Below are 14,878 nucleotides of genomic sequence, written 5' to 3'. Positions count from 1 at the left end.
TTATTTGGTTTTAGATTTTTTTTTTTTAGATTTTATATTTTTTTCATTAGAATTTGAATATTTTTTGTGATAATTTGAATTGATGTTCCTGTAAAAAAAATAAAAAAGTGCTAATTGGATACGTCCTTTATATTGATTACCTAGTGGAATTAGAAAAAAAGAGAATAAAGTGACAATTAAATCTTAAAAAATTTCAACTTAGAATTAATTATCCTTCGGAAAAAAAAATCAATTAAGTCTTTTATGATAACAAATGATGAATATGTATGTTCTTGAGTCCTTCATTAATAGATAGTACAAAATAAAATAGAATTGTTCATGTATTTCGTTATCTACACGTGTCTTGTTATTACTTATTACCGGATGAATATGAAAACGATATAATTTTAGACAATAAAATATTTATTATCTTTTGAGTTTTCATATAATTTTTACCTAATACTTTTTATTTATCATAAATGTTATCAAAGTAAATAAATTTTCACTCTAAAAATTGTTATCTAAATAACAACAATCTTTCCTGAATGAATACATCACAATAATTACAGTTTGCAAATGGGAGTTTGTATAAAATTGATTTTGATGATAAGTAAGTTTGGGTTAACGTGATTTATGTTTGGCAATCTTTATATCAAAATTGATTATAGTAAAATAAATGTTGTTTGGATTATACTACTTAAAATCACTTTTAGATGAAAAATTACTAAAAGAGACATCAATTTAAATAAATTTTTTTATATACCTGCAAAATCAAAACACTATAAAAAATAATATAAAAAATATTTATCATATAAATAAAATAAATACAATAAAAAATAAAAATATAAAAGAGAGTACTATAAATTTTATAATGTCAAACAAAAAAAATATTCTATAATTTTTTTAGTACCATCAGTACTCTTTAATTTAGTATTATTTTAGACTATAAATTTTCATTATTTATGACTTTATTGTTATTTATAATTAATTTTTTATTCATTTTGTCCTTTTTTTTATAGGATCATAATTTATATTATACAAAATTTTGATAATAAATGTAGTATATAATAATTACAATTACAAATTTTACAAAGTCAGAATAAAAAATAAAAAAAATAAATACAAAACAAAAATAGAGTACATCAAAGAATAAGAAAAAAATTATACAAATAAGAAATAATAAAAATTTCATAAAATCAACAACATATATCATATAAACAAAAAAATACCATAAAAAGTAAATAAAATTCATACGAATAAAATCAAATAAAAAAATAAAAAAATTTTATACACAACATAAATACAATGCAGTAAAGGATAAAAAAAAAGAATTCATATGAAAAAAATAATAAAATATCATAAAAATTAATAAAATACTTAAAAAATTAGAACACCATAAAAAATAAAAAAATCAACAACATTTATCATATAAATCAAAGAAATACAATAAAATAAATAAAAAATCATATAAACAAAGTCAACTAAAAATAAAAAAAAATCATAAAAAATATACCTATATAAAATAATATATTAAATAATAAAAAAACTCATATAAAAATATAACAGAAATCAGAACACTACATAAATAATATAAAAATATTTATCATATAAATAAAAAATACAATAAAAAAACATAAAAATTAAAATATGAAAATAAGTGCTAAAAATAATTAAAAAATTAAAATATTCAATTTGTTAGTGATCGAAACAAATTTGAATGATTTTGATGAAAAAAATTGGAACTAAAAAACTATGAAGAAGTAGGAATTAGGAAGAACTACAAAGAACATGTAATAGTTATTGTATCATTCTTATAGAAAAAAAAAATGAAGGGTAGGACTAGTAAAAAAAATTTGTACCCAATTTTCTAATAGCAATCAGCAACCATGAACGTGAAACGCAGAAGGTACAAATTTTAGCTTTTACTGGACGTACGTTCAGAGGCAGAATCAATTTTGCATTTAGAAAAATAAAAATTGCCAAACATCAAAATAAAACTTTCAAAAAGCTCAAACGAACTTCTCTCTTCCCCAACGTGTTTGCCAGACACACCCTTAATTATCAGTTTATCACTCTACTCAAACAAAAAAAAAGTTTTCGGGGGTAGTGAACAGTGAATGGTAGAAGTCTTAGCTACTTAGCGTGCAATCAAACACTGGCATGGTATTGGTCTATTGGACACACTATCGGCTTTACTGATGAGCTGAGATTTCACCAAGATAACGAACTGCCCCCTTCCCATTCACAACATTTCTTCCTTTCCATTCCATTCCATGCCATGTCCGCCATGTTGACACTCCCAAACGACACCGTTTTCCTCCAAAACACAATGCACTCTCCTACCTCCTCCTTCTCTCCCCACTCCCCACTCATCATCCCATTCCCGTCTCCATGTCGTCATCCCTCCACCACCAAATTCCCTCTCATCCGCTGCTCCCTCGCCGGCGAATCTTCCACCGCCTCCCTCCCCCGCTCCGCTGTCGGTGCCTCTGTGGACTGTGTTGTGGTCGGCGGCGGTATCAGCGGCCTCTGCATCGCGCAGGCGCTCTCCACCAAGCACGCCAAGGCCGCCGCGAACGTCGTCGTTACCGAGGCCCGAGACCGAGTTGGAGGCAACATCACCACCGTCGAGAGGGACGGTTATCTGTGGGAGGAAGGTCCCAACAGTTTCCAGCCCTCTGATCCCATGCTTACCATGGTGGTAAGAATTACGTTCCCTTTCTCACTTAGTTCTGTTACTGTTTCCTTTTTCATCGTCTTTTAGGTTTCGTTATTCGGAATGGAATGGGCGAAATGGTTTTTCTCTCTAACTTTTTTTATCCTAAGCATTTTCTTGAAGGAAGAATTTATTGCTTTCTAAAGATTCCAAACCATTTATGGTATTTACTTTTTACTTCATTTTAGTATTTAGGAAGTTTTTTAGGATGTTCTATCATCATTTTTGGGGAATTTATTAACATTAAGGTCTGTAATTTGAATTTTGAGGTGAACTTTGGAACCAGTTTGTTGTGGTATGATGAATTTTGAGTAGAACCTCAATTGATTTTAATTTTACACTAGTCAAATTATTATCCTTCACAAAGAAACCAGTAGTTTCATTTGATATATCATGTTATATAATGACATTACATTTTCTGAATGCCATGACTTGATATTGTAAATTTGTAACATGTTGGCTAATGTCTACTGAAATGGACCCAAATTGGCCTTCGAAAGAGTTAGGCTACAAATTTGGTTCTTCAAAGAAATGAAACATAATATTTCAAGGATGGATGACAATTAGATATCATTTGATGTTTTCTTGATGACAGCTAACATTTGGAATAAAGTGAAATCAAAATTATTCTTTTGAAGTCCAAATTCATGCGACAACTATTTTGAGGACCAATTTGATGTCCACATTTCTTTCTAGGTCTAATTTGATGTTTTACACTTGTATTGTGAATTGTATTTGTGGACTGTTATGCATATTGCAGTTATTAGTTGTCTAGTTCTGTGTCCATGGTTGAATTATTAGTTTTTGGCAGGTGGATAGTGGTCTGAAGGATGAACTTGTTCTTGGTGATCCTAATGCGCCACGATTTGTGTTGTGGAATGGGAGATTGAGGCCAGTGCCTGGGAAGCCAACTGATTTACCTTTCTTTGATTTGATGAGCTTTGGTGGCAAGCTAAGAGCTGGCTTTGGTGCACTTGGAATTCGACCTCCTCCTCCAGTGTGTCTTCCTGATCCCTTTCTTTGATTTGATATTGTTGTCTCAATGCATTTCCCATAAGGGTAAATGGCAAGGATAATATGATTTTTCTCATATGATGTAATATTGACGAAGGTGACAGGGTCACGAGGAATCAGTTGAAGAGTTTGTGCGCCGTAACCTTGGAGATGAAGTTTTTGAACGCCTAATAGAACCTTTTTGTTCTGGTGAGAGCCAGAATATTTATTATTGACTTGTTTTCACTCTTTTTTTCGTTATCCTTGCCAACTACTTAGTATTTTGTGCTGACAGAGATTTCTATATTCTTTTAGATCTAATCATGTCAAGTTTTTTATTGGTGAAATATAATCAATTCGTAGTGATAACTGATTTTTAGCCTTATCGAATTCAAAGTTTCAGAGACTCCCATAGAACATAAATCCGTCTTATCACTGTTCTTCTTTAAAGTTGGAGATACAAACTTGTGTAGTTGAGAACTTCATTGTTGTAAAAGCTTCGTGAATTTCTACCACATTGCTGTGTTCATTTAAACTATTCGTGAATATTATGTTGGATCCTTTAAACAGGCTACCTCATAAAACTGAATTTTATTACTTTCCTGTTTGAGGTTGTTGGAGTTGGGCAATACATTTGCCAGTCCAAAGAAGCAAGTCCAATCTAATTTGATTGTCCATAATTATTCATAGATTCTGTTTATTGCATATACTAGAAATCATAAACTTGGTCTATAACCTTGACACACAATGAATTGTTTCCTCTCTTTTCTTTTCCTGCTTATAATCGTGACTGAAGTGTATGAAAAAAACCAAATAATTGTAAAAGCACATGCTCGATAGATTATACAAGTCAGCTAAAATTTCTCATAACTGATAAAAGACTGAAATTCATCTTGTATTTCATTTTGTAATTAATTTGTGGTGAGGTCACATCGTCTAGCTTCTCTTTAATTGTGATTCTTTTGTTCAAGTAAACCATTATTTTTTGTTGGAAATGCTATTGCTCAGCCGAATTTGTTCCATAAACAGGTGTCTATGCGGGTGACCCTTCAAAATTAAGTATGAAAGCGGCATTTGGAAAAGTTTGGAGGCTTGAACAAAATGGCGGAAGCATTATTGGTGGCACTTTCAAAGCAATACAAGAGAGAAAGAGTACTTCAAAACCTCCTCGAGATCCGTAATATTATATTTGCTCTGGAGCTTTTGGATTCATGCTGCAATTTATTGGTTGTTTCACTAATTCAAGTCATTGTGTAGGCGCCTGCCAACACCAAAGGGCCAAACCGTTGGATCTTTCCGGAAGGGACTTATCATGTTGCCAGAGGCAATTTCTGCAAAGTACTCTTATGTGTCCCTTTACCTAATATTCCAGTAGATGTAAAACTGTTTTCTGAACTAGTCATCCTATTAAAATTCTGCCCTTTTGACAGGTTAGGCAACAAAGTGAAGTTATCCTGGAAGCTTTTGGGTATTAGTAAACTGGATAGTGGAGAGTACAGTTTGACATATGATACGCCAGAGGGAGTAGTCTCTTTGCAGACAAAAAGTGTTGTCATGACCATTCCTTCGCATGTTGCCAGTACATTGTTGCGTTCCATCTCTGTAAGTTTCTTTTCTGAAGGGGATTATATCAATTAATTATGAAATGAGTATTTGTCAGTAGAATGCCGGAACTTAACCATATAAGATATTGAAACTCTCTTTACATTTGAATATGTAAAAGTTTGCATATTTTCTATCAATTGCTACCTGATGGCAGGGCTTTGGTTTTCTCTGCTTGCATGATTTTTTGTGTGTGCGTGTGTGTGTGTGATTATTTGTTCACATGCATGTGTATGTGCTTCTGGTTGCATATGTCTTTATTGATCCTCTTAATTTGATAGGAACATAATAATAGATTTCCTAAACTGTGCAATAATTATAGCAGAAGAGTTACCAATATAGCTAAAAACCTTAATATTGCTCGTTCTGTGACTTTTCCCTGACTAGTAAATCATCATCAGACGAAAGCTATTTGTTTATGTTTGTCTGGATATGAAATTAGTAATAATGGAGAACAATATATTAGAAATGTTTTCAGGCATAGTACACACTCACAAGCATGCTCTAGAAGTTAGTAAACAAAGTTTTCGGGACTTCACATCCTTTGATACAAGCTTTTCTGCTTGAGTCTAAGCTTCTCAACCAATGATTTATCTGGTGAATGAACAGTTTGTGGAATGATAGTCTCTATAGTCTATTTTATATATTAAGATCAGTCTTAATCTCTCTTCCAGGAGACTGCTGCAGACGCACTTTCAAAGTTTTATTACCCTCCAGTTGCTGCGGTTTCTGTTTCCTATCCAAAGGAAGCTATTCGATCAGAATGCTTGATAGATGGTGAATTGAAAGGGTTTGGTCAATTGCACCCACGCACCCAAGGGGTGGAAACATTAGGTAAATATTTTATTGCATACAGCAAAAAGCAGAGGCTTAGAACACTTTAAGTTGCCGTATGTTTTTTTTTAATTATTACCTTCTACTTTGAATTTGGGATTGGAGAATGCAATGTTGTGTTGCATCAGGTTTTGTAATAAGGAAAATACATCTACGTGGTTTTGACAGGAACTATATACAGCTCATCACTGTTCCCTAACCGAGCACCAGATGGAAGGGTTCTACTCTTGAACTACATCGGAGGCGCTACTAATCCTGGAATTTTATCAAAGGTTTAACATTTTTATAAAACATGAACATTTAATATAAATGATGTTTATTAGTCGGTATCAAATTGGGTTTATAGAACTAGCCTTCCTTCTAGCATAAACCCTTCATGGATGGTATAAACTACGAAGAACCATTCATCAATAACTTGTGTACTGCTTGTCTAGTTGAAGCAATTATGGTCCCACATACTTGTTTTAAATGTTTCTGCTTGATTATTGGTGGTGCTAGCTTTTAAGCATCATGTTCATGGCTTTTTGCTGATTAAATATGCTTGAAATCGTTGCTATTATGATATTACACATCAGTATAAACTACTGTGTTATATATAATCAAGTTTATTTCTTGATCTGCATTTCTCCCACATTTTGTTTCTTCTAAATTCTTGTCTTGTTAAACTTTAATGGCAGACGGATAGTGAACTTGTTGAAGCAGTAGATCGAGATTTGAGAAAAATGCTCATAAACCCAAATGCCGGGGATCCATTCGCGTTGGGGGTGAGAGTTTGGCCTCAAGCTATTCCACAGTTCTTAGTTGGCCATCTTGATCTGCTAGATATTGCTAAATCTTCTCTCAAAAATACTGGGTTTGAGGGGCTGTTCCTTGGGGGCAACTATGTCTCGGGCGTTGCATTGGGTCGATGTGTTGAGGGAGCCTATGAGATAGCTGCCGAAGTAGATGATTTTCTTGCACAGAAGGTTTACAAATAGTGGTAATATTTGTTTCCCGTTGAATTGTAATAGCAACTTTGCTCAAATCAGGCACTTCAGGTCCTTGGCAGATTCAGTTGCATATAGATGCGGATTTCAGATGTATTTAGCAAAGTAGTTCTCACAGTTACTCCACCCTTCCCCTCTGATCTGATAGGCTTAGTAGATTTTGACCTGTTATGACAATCCAGGCAATATTCTGAAACAATTGGACGAGTGTCATGATTGTAGGTCTTGTTTCTGAAATTTTTACATTTTGATTTTATTTTATAGTTTTCTTGTGTGGTTCTAATCCTCAAATGCTTCTGCGCTATCCCAATAAGGGATGCTGAGACTTATTCTTATGTTACGCCAAAATAGGCCCTATCTATGTTTTTCAAGGAACAAAGTCCTTATTTAAAACTTGTTTCAAGTTTCTTAAGGTTTACTAACCAAAAGATTAACGTGTTCGGTAATTTTGGGGTTAGGGACATGAGCTTCAAGGGATTTATTTTGTTAACAGTACATGGCCTTGATTTTGATACAAATACAAATAGATGGGAATGAAAAGATCATAGGATACATTTTGGCTTTGGACTGAAAGTGGGTTTGACTCCTACCTTGTTATGAGAAGGTGAAGATACTTATCTAGCTCTTGTTTCAAAACTCTTTTCTAATGACTTTATTTCTGGCTAATTATGGTCTAATAGACTCCTTTTTGTGCTAACGATGTGGCGAGGTGGGAATTACCCTATTGGCGTGTCGTCAGTGATGAATAATGGGATTTTTCTTATGTAAGGTAGATGATTCTCCAATCTTGTAATTTTGCTTTTCTATAGGAAGACTATCTATTTTGTACAGGAAGGTGATGAACATACGCTGATAATGAACTAATGAAGAATAGATGCTAATGGTATGATATAAACAAGGGTAAAATTGATAAAAAAATTAACTGTAAAAAAGTATCTCTAAGGGTAAAATTGAAATTTAATTAAAATGCTAAAGATAAAATTGAAACGAAATAATGTTACAAATATCTTTAAAAATTTTAAAAAACGTTAGAAACACTCAAATTATACTGGATATATATTTATTTATTTGAAATGAAAATTTTGTCACTTTAATATGTGGAGTAGGCATTGTAATGAAAAGTATGATAACAATAACCTTATTAAATATAGAAAATAAATTAAAAGAAACGAGGGGTGAAGGCACGCAGCGCACACTGCTGGTATTCTTCAAAAGTCATATCTAGAAAGTTTGACCAGTGATAGTGAATGAAAAATGAGAATTAGAAATGATGACCGCGAAACAAAGCAATGATAAAAGAATGTGGAAGGAGAAATAACACATTTTAGTCTTCACATCTTTAGACAAATCTATTTAGCCCTTCCTATTTAAGAAAAAACTGGTTGTACGTTACACTCTGCTTTTATAAGGTTTCAACTTTCAACCCAACACAAATACTGTATTTGAGATCAAATGACGGGTTAATAGCTCCTCCAACCAACCTTATTGTTCGGCTGGTGGGGAACATTTTACTTTTATCATTCTTCTCCTCTTTTAATACGTTCAAAACTTATTATTATTATTATTATTATTATTATTATTATTATTATTATTATTATTATTATTATTAAGTAAAATATGATTTATCTTTTTAATTAACACTTTTTAGGATTAACTGAAATTAGTAAAACAGTATATATGTGATCTCATAATCAAATGTCTTAGACTACATTTACAACTTAGAATATTCGGTAGATAAACTATTAATATAGTACCTAAAAATTGCAATCATGGACAGAAACAATTTAAAAAGATAAGAATAATAAATAAGTTTTTGAAAATTTTAAAAATAACGAAAGTGTATATATAAATTTAATTCAACGATAATAATTACATTATCACATTCTCATATAAACATTCCATTCTCATTATATATATATAATTTTCAAAAAATTGTAAATGCTGAATTTAATTTAACGTAATTTTTTATAACTATGATTAAGAAAATAAGAATTTTTATTTTTAAAATTTAAGTGATTTTCTTTTTATAAATGACCAAAAATTTTTAAAAAATTAAAAGTATAGAGATTGAATTTTTCTCCAATTTTTAGGTGAACCTTTTAAATAATTATCTTAATTTTTTTTTTTTACAAAAGTTCAAATCAAATGTAAAAATTGTTTATCAAATACAAAAAGAATTTGCTACTTTTAAAAAAAGATATTTTTTGTTATTTTTTAAATCTTTTAAAAATTTATTCATTATTCGTATATTTCAAAATTCTTTTTGGTGATATAAAGTTTTGATTATCATTTTTGCTAGTTTATTCAATATTCCTATGACCATTTAATTCTTATTCACAACATATTACTGATAATATGGGTCTTAAGCCTACTATTTGATTTTCCTATAGCTCTTTAGGAAGCATTCTCCATTTCTTTAGATGAAAGCAATCACGTTCTTTCTTTCCCCTCTTCAACTCACCTTTGAGAATGAACGTGGAAATAAAGCAAATCCAGCATGTGATCCGGGTGAAGAACAAATTGCGTGGAACACGTGAATTGCACACGTGGGGATGAGATTTTGAACCGTGAAATCATGCAGAAAATGAATATTGAAGAATGTGATATATATATATGTAACGTTACCAGCAGTGACCAGTAACCATGTCTTTTATTTCTCTTTTTTGTTCTTTTTTCTTGTTAACCATACTCACCTTAATTATGCATAAAGAGAGTTTTATTATAAAAATCTCATTTTAACATGTGTTTGATATTTTATATAATAAAATGCCTATTGTTATTTTTATGACATTATTTCGTCTAAAAATTTAAACTATAAAAAAAGTGATATGAATAATTATATTTTAATATGCTCCATCAAACAAGAGTCTTTACTTTTTTTAGCAGAAAATTTTTTGATTTTGTTTTGTACTGATTTTTTTTTTTTGAAATTCAACCAGAATCAAATTCTAAATTTATTTTTTTTTTGTCTCATAAAGGCTCTTATACTATTTTATGAAACTATTTTGTTTAAAAGTTGAAGCTGATAAAAAAAAATATATATGAATAATTATATTTCTAATAGTTACTGTTATAACATATATTTTTTTTACAGAATTATTTACATATTGAACTTTTGGTCAACGCCTAAAGATTTATTTCCAAGTATAAATTTGATTTGCATCTCCCCAGGATATGGGCTCGTGATATCTTGACCAATGACCATATAAAACAAAGAGAAATTCTTGGGCATTCTTTGAATGAGAAGAAAAGGGGACAAATATTAAGACATGAAATGAAACTATTCATATATAAAATCGGTTTTGCCTTTTTTGTTTTAGGAAAAAAAATGATATTTATAATATTTATATAAAAAAGACAGAGGTTATTATCAACCTTGAATTTTTAATACTCCTGGAATGTTTAACAATTTCTTTAGTCTTACATATCCACACATGTGACGAAGTTCAAATTAAAACGCAAATATTTTATCCATATGCCCTTTTGTTCTTTGTTTGATTTATTTATAATTGAAAAAAGTGCTTTAGATATTAATGAACCCAAAAATGATTCAAGCATAACAGAAAAATAAAGGCACTGTACCCTAATCAAAAGGCAAAGGAAAATGAAACAACATGAAACCATGAAACATTTCTTCATAATATAAATGAAAAAAAAAAATTGGTGGGAAAACATTATCTAGTGTAGTTAATTTCAGAAAATAAAATGAGAGAAACACTTTGCAAAAACTTGTTACATACCCCGGATATGACGGAGTCATTGAAGTCAAAACTTGACATTAGTCAGAGACCTGTCTCATGAACATGAATTCACCATTCGCACAACTACTCTCATAATTATGTATGTCCTCTTTTCTTTTTTTTTTTCTTTGAAGAATTTAGTTAGCATATGTCTTTGGAATGCAACCATTTATTTTGAAAGCATGATAGCTGTTTTAACGAAAAAGGAAATATGTAAAAAGTGGTTGACTGACTAAAAAGGAATTTAGTTAGAATATTTGATTGGGAAGGAATTAGAGAATTTTTTTGGAACATATGAAATTGTAAGAGTTGCTGAGATTATTCGCAAGTCATTCAAAAGTTATAAGAAGTGGAATAATATTGGCTTAGTTTGGTAAAATTTTTTAGAGAGACATTTGTGATTTTCAAAAGCATAAGTATTTTGTTTTGCGGTTAGTAAATAAAAAGTTCATTTATTTATACTTGCTGTTTTTAAAAGTCACGGACACTTAAGAAGAGTTTTTTAACGTTGACTTGTATTTATCAAAATTAAAAAATTTAATATAATTTTATACGTTAATTAATATTCAAATTAAATTTTTACATTAATGTCTATTATAATATTTTTAAATTTTAAAAATTATTTTATCAAATGCACTTGTTCAAATTTTAAAAATTATTTTATCAGAAAATTAAATTGCATCTTTTAAAAGAAATTAAAAATAACCACACATACATGAAGCAAGTTTAAAGAGAGAACTTACAATTTCCACCCTAATAACTTTTTTCCCATTGTTCTTCTGCTTTAATTTTCATAGAGCGTTTCAAGGAATTATTATGAAAGTGTGTTTTCTTGGTATAATAATATAGGTTTAATTAACATGTATTTTTAAAATACATAATAAATTTATTATTAATAGAATATTTTAAATTTTTTATTTAATAAATATAAAATAAATACATCAAAAATTTAATTTTTTTATATTTTTAATAAAAAAATTTTAATTTATAATTTTAATATATATTCTAAGGATACAAGATAAATAAATAATATTAATATAATATACGGCAGTATATGTTTGGTGATCGATCACTTGTACCAATGCCTTTATACGTTTTGTGTCTCTACAAGCAATGTCCACCATGCGCAACACGATGATTCTATCCATTGAACATTGATTGAGGAGATATTACTCTATACAAAATTTTAAGAAATCTATGTTCTTTGTCCTTTTGTCCCCTTTGAATTTTTGCCCATTAATTGTGTAATGTGTACAGTGTAGGTTCATTCCATCATCCTCAAAAACAGATCGACTTAGTATTTGTTACTCATCACACACTTTGTCTAACTCTTGTCTCTTTGCTAATTTTTCATATCATCCTCTATTATTAATTACTTCTTCGTAACTATTTCAATATGAACAAGTTTGATGTTTATTTTTCCTAAATTTGGTTAAGGATTTTAATAAGAAAAAGTTTTAAAAGTCTTAAAGTAGTGAATGTATTGAAAATTATAAAATTTTTAGTTTAGCATAAAAAATTGCTGTATTAGATAGAGACTTTAAAGCAAAAGTGCAAAATTCAAAAAGTATTGTATTAAATCATGATTCTGTTAAAAAAAAATCTCAAATTTAATGGATCAAATTAGAGGGTGAAAAAGAATTACTGTTTAAAGACAATTTAACTCCTTTTTATAATAAAACATACATTAAATGTTGAAAAAAAAAAATACAGCATTGAAAGTTTGAAAGAGAGTTGATATGAAGTGGTAAGTGACACGTGTAGTTGTCGGCTACTATGGCAACATATCTTCTGGTCTACCAAAATTACATAGGACTAATTGAAAGGAAAACGAGGTGACCAATGGCAGTGTGGCGCAGCTGCTGGGAAACTCACCTCTAATTCATACTATTCTTATATTGTTGTCGAACGCTGCTGCTTTTAGTTAGAAGAATAAGATATCAAAAATAAAGGTATAAAATTAATATTTTTATATTTTATTTAATAATAAATTAAATATAAAAATAAATTTTAAAAAGTATAATTATAAAATTAATAATAATAATAATAATAAATATATTAATTTAATATTTTTAAATATAAATTTATATTTATATTTTATCTATTATATATAATTTTATATCTCTATATTTCTATTTAGAAACGGGTTTTTAGTTTACAAAAAAATTGAAGGGGTTGTATATAAGGCGGCGGGTAAGTGTTACTAGTGATTGTTATTTGACAGAAATGGGTAAAAGAGGGTCTTCCTGTTCCTCTTCCTCTTCATCTTTCAGCCCTTCTTTCTCAACTGCTTCTTCACATCTTCATGATGATCTTAGTCTTGGACTCAGCATTTCTTCCACTCATCATCAACATCTTCCTTCCTCTATCTCAAGGTAGGTTTCTATTATATCAACATTCTTATACCACATGTTTCTTTTCAATCAATTAAAATTCCATATGGTTTTTGTTGTTACATGTTAGGGGGCAGTGGCAAATCCAATCATCATCACTTGCAAGTACTTCACAAGGTGCTGAATTGGCAAATGATTGCAGTGACCATAACACGTTCTTTGTCAAAGTGTACATGGAAGGCATTCCAATTGGTAGAAAACTCAACCTTTTAGTTCATGATGGTTACCATGAATTGGTTAAAGCTCTTGAACAAATGTTTGACACTACCATATTCTGTAATAAACTACTCTATCTCATTTTTTTTATTAACCTTTTATTCCTAATTAAAATAACAATGGTATAATGTTTTATTTTGTTTGTTTTGAATAGGGGGAACTGAGTTAGATGCAGTGCAAGCAGAGAGGTGCCATGTTCTAACTTATGAGGATGGAGAAGGGGACTTGATTATGGTTGGAGATGTGCCTTGGGAGTAAGTTAACATTATATTAGGGTTCTCTCAATAGTAATAATAGGATTTAGGTAAGAGTGTTTTAAGGGTATTATATGAAAGAAGTAAAAATGTGTTGTTCTTTTAAGTGTATTTAATAAATAAATATATTTTTAGTGAAATATTTCATATTAAGTATTCTTGTTAAGAAAATTTTAAAAAATAGCATAACAATGTTGTTACTTTTAATTTTTATAATGTCACTTTATATATAATTTTTTGCATGATATATTTGTATAAATTTATAAAAAAAAAGTGTCATCATTAAAATCAACCGTGTAAAAAAAATTAATAATTTATATAGAATATATATTAAAATATAAGATATACATTAAAAATAAGTTAAATAACAAATATATTTCTACATAAATACATAGCGATTAATTTTTGATATGCATATAGCATTTTTTATTAAAATTAGGAATCATAATATCCATTTTCAAAAAGTATTTTGTACACTTAAGTGGATGAACATTTATTTATTATTGGATGAAATGTAAACATCACATAAAAATAAACCTAACACCATATTCAAGATAAAGAAATGTGTTAACTTGATGTATGATAAAATCTTATTCTATAGTTTTAGAAAATATTTAATTCATATTTTAAAAATATTCACAATCACTTAGTCTATCTTTTATATATTTCAAATATTACAAATTGAAATGAGAAGTTGTAAATAAGTTAAATATAATAACCTCCGAAAAATGAGATCCACTAAATTTCCTATCAAATAAATATAAATAACAAATGTTGGTATTAATAAATGTCTTGTTCTTGTAGGATGTTCTTATCAGCTGTAAAGAGGTTGAAGATCACCAGGGTTGACACATTTGGATGTTGAATGCATATTGGTTCCTCATGTGATATCAAATTTTGTCATATAAAATTAAAGTGAATGCAGTGATCACTGATGATAACAAAAATGATAATGATACTCTTCAGTATTAGTGTATTTTTGGATGTTGGGAATGAATGATGAGATTATGTGAATGAGGTAGTCAAGGATTAGAAACAGATAGAATGAGAGGGAAGAAAATGAAGGGATACAATCATTTATAATGATATTTCCTCTATTTTGTAATTGTATATTCCAAATCTACTTTTACTCTGGAGAATTTTAATGAATTACAACTCAATCAAA

At 29.5% G+C, this 14,878-nt stretch overlaps 2 protein-coding genes across 2 annotated transcripts; both read left to right on the top strand.

Moving 5' to 3' along the window:
- Positions 1–2,078: 2,078 nt before the first annotated feature.
- Positions 2,079–7,401, top strand: LOC112776276 (protoporphyrinogen oxidase 1, chloroplastic). The gene is made up of 9 exons (XM_025820369.3): positions 2,079–2,680; positions 3,507–3,692; positions 3,814–3,898; positions 4,718–4,865; positions 4,946–5,026; positions 5,119–5,290; positions 5,965–6,124; positions 6,293–6,396; positions 6,802–7,401. Exons 1-9 carry the CDS (start codon positions 2,258–2,260, stop codon positions 7,099–7,101), a joined length of 1,659 nt encoding a protein of 552 aa, XP_025676154.1. The 5' UTR covers positions 2,079–2,257; the 3' UTR covers positions 7,102–7,401.
- A 5,587-nt stretch (positions 7,402–12,988) lies between these two features.
- Positions 12,989–14,878, top strand: LOC112776625 (auxin-responsive protein IAA31). The gene is made up of 4 exons (XM_025820839.3): positions 12,989–13,225; positions 13,314–13,519; positions 13,614–13,713; positions 14,518–14,878. The coding sequence occupies exons 1-4, from the start codon at positions 13,077–13,079 to the stop codon at positions 14,576–14,578; spliced, it is 516 nt and encodes a 171-aa protein (XP_025676624.1). The 5' UTR covers positions 12,989–13,076; the 3' UTR covers positions 14,579–14,878.

This window comes from Arachis hypogaea, chromosome 19 (genome assembly GCF_003086295.3).
Source record: "Arachis hypogaea cultivar Tifrunner chromosome 19, arahy.Tifrunner.gnm2.J5K5, whole genome shotgun sequence".
In the NCBI taxonomy this organism is placed as follows: Eukaryota; Viridiplantae; Streptophyta; class Magnoliopsida; order Fabales; family Fabaceae; genus Arachis; species Arachis hypogaea.
The sequence above is the reverse complement of the archived record's forward strand: the minus strand, read 5'-3'. Positions and strand labels throughout refer to the sequence as shown.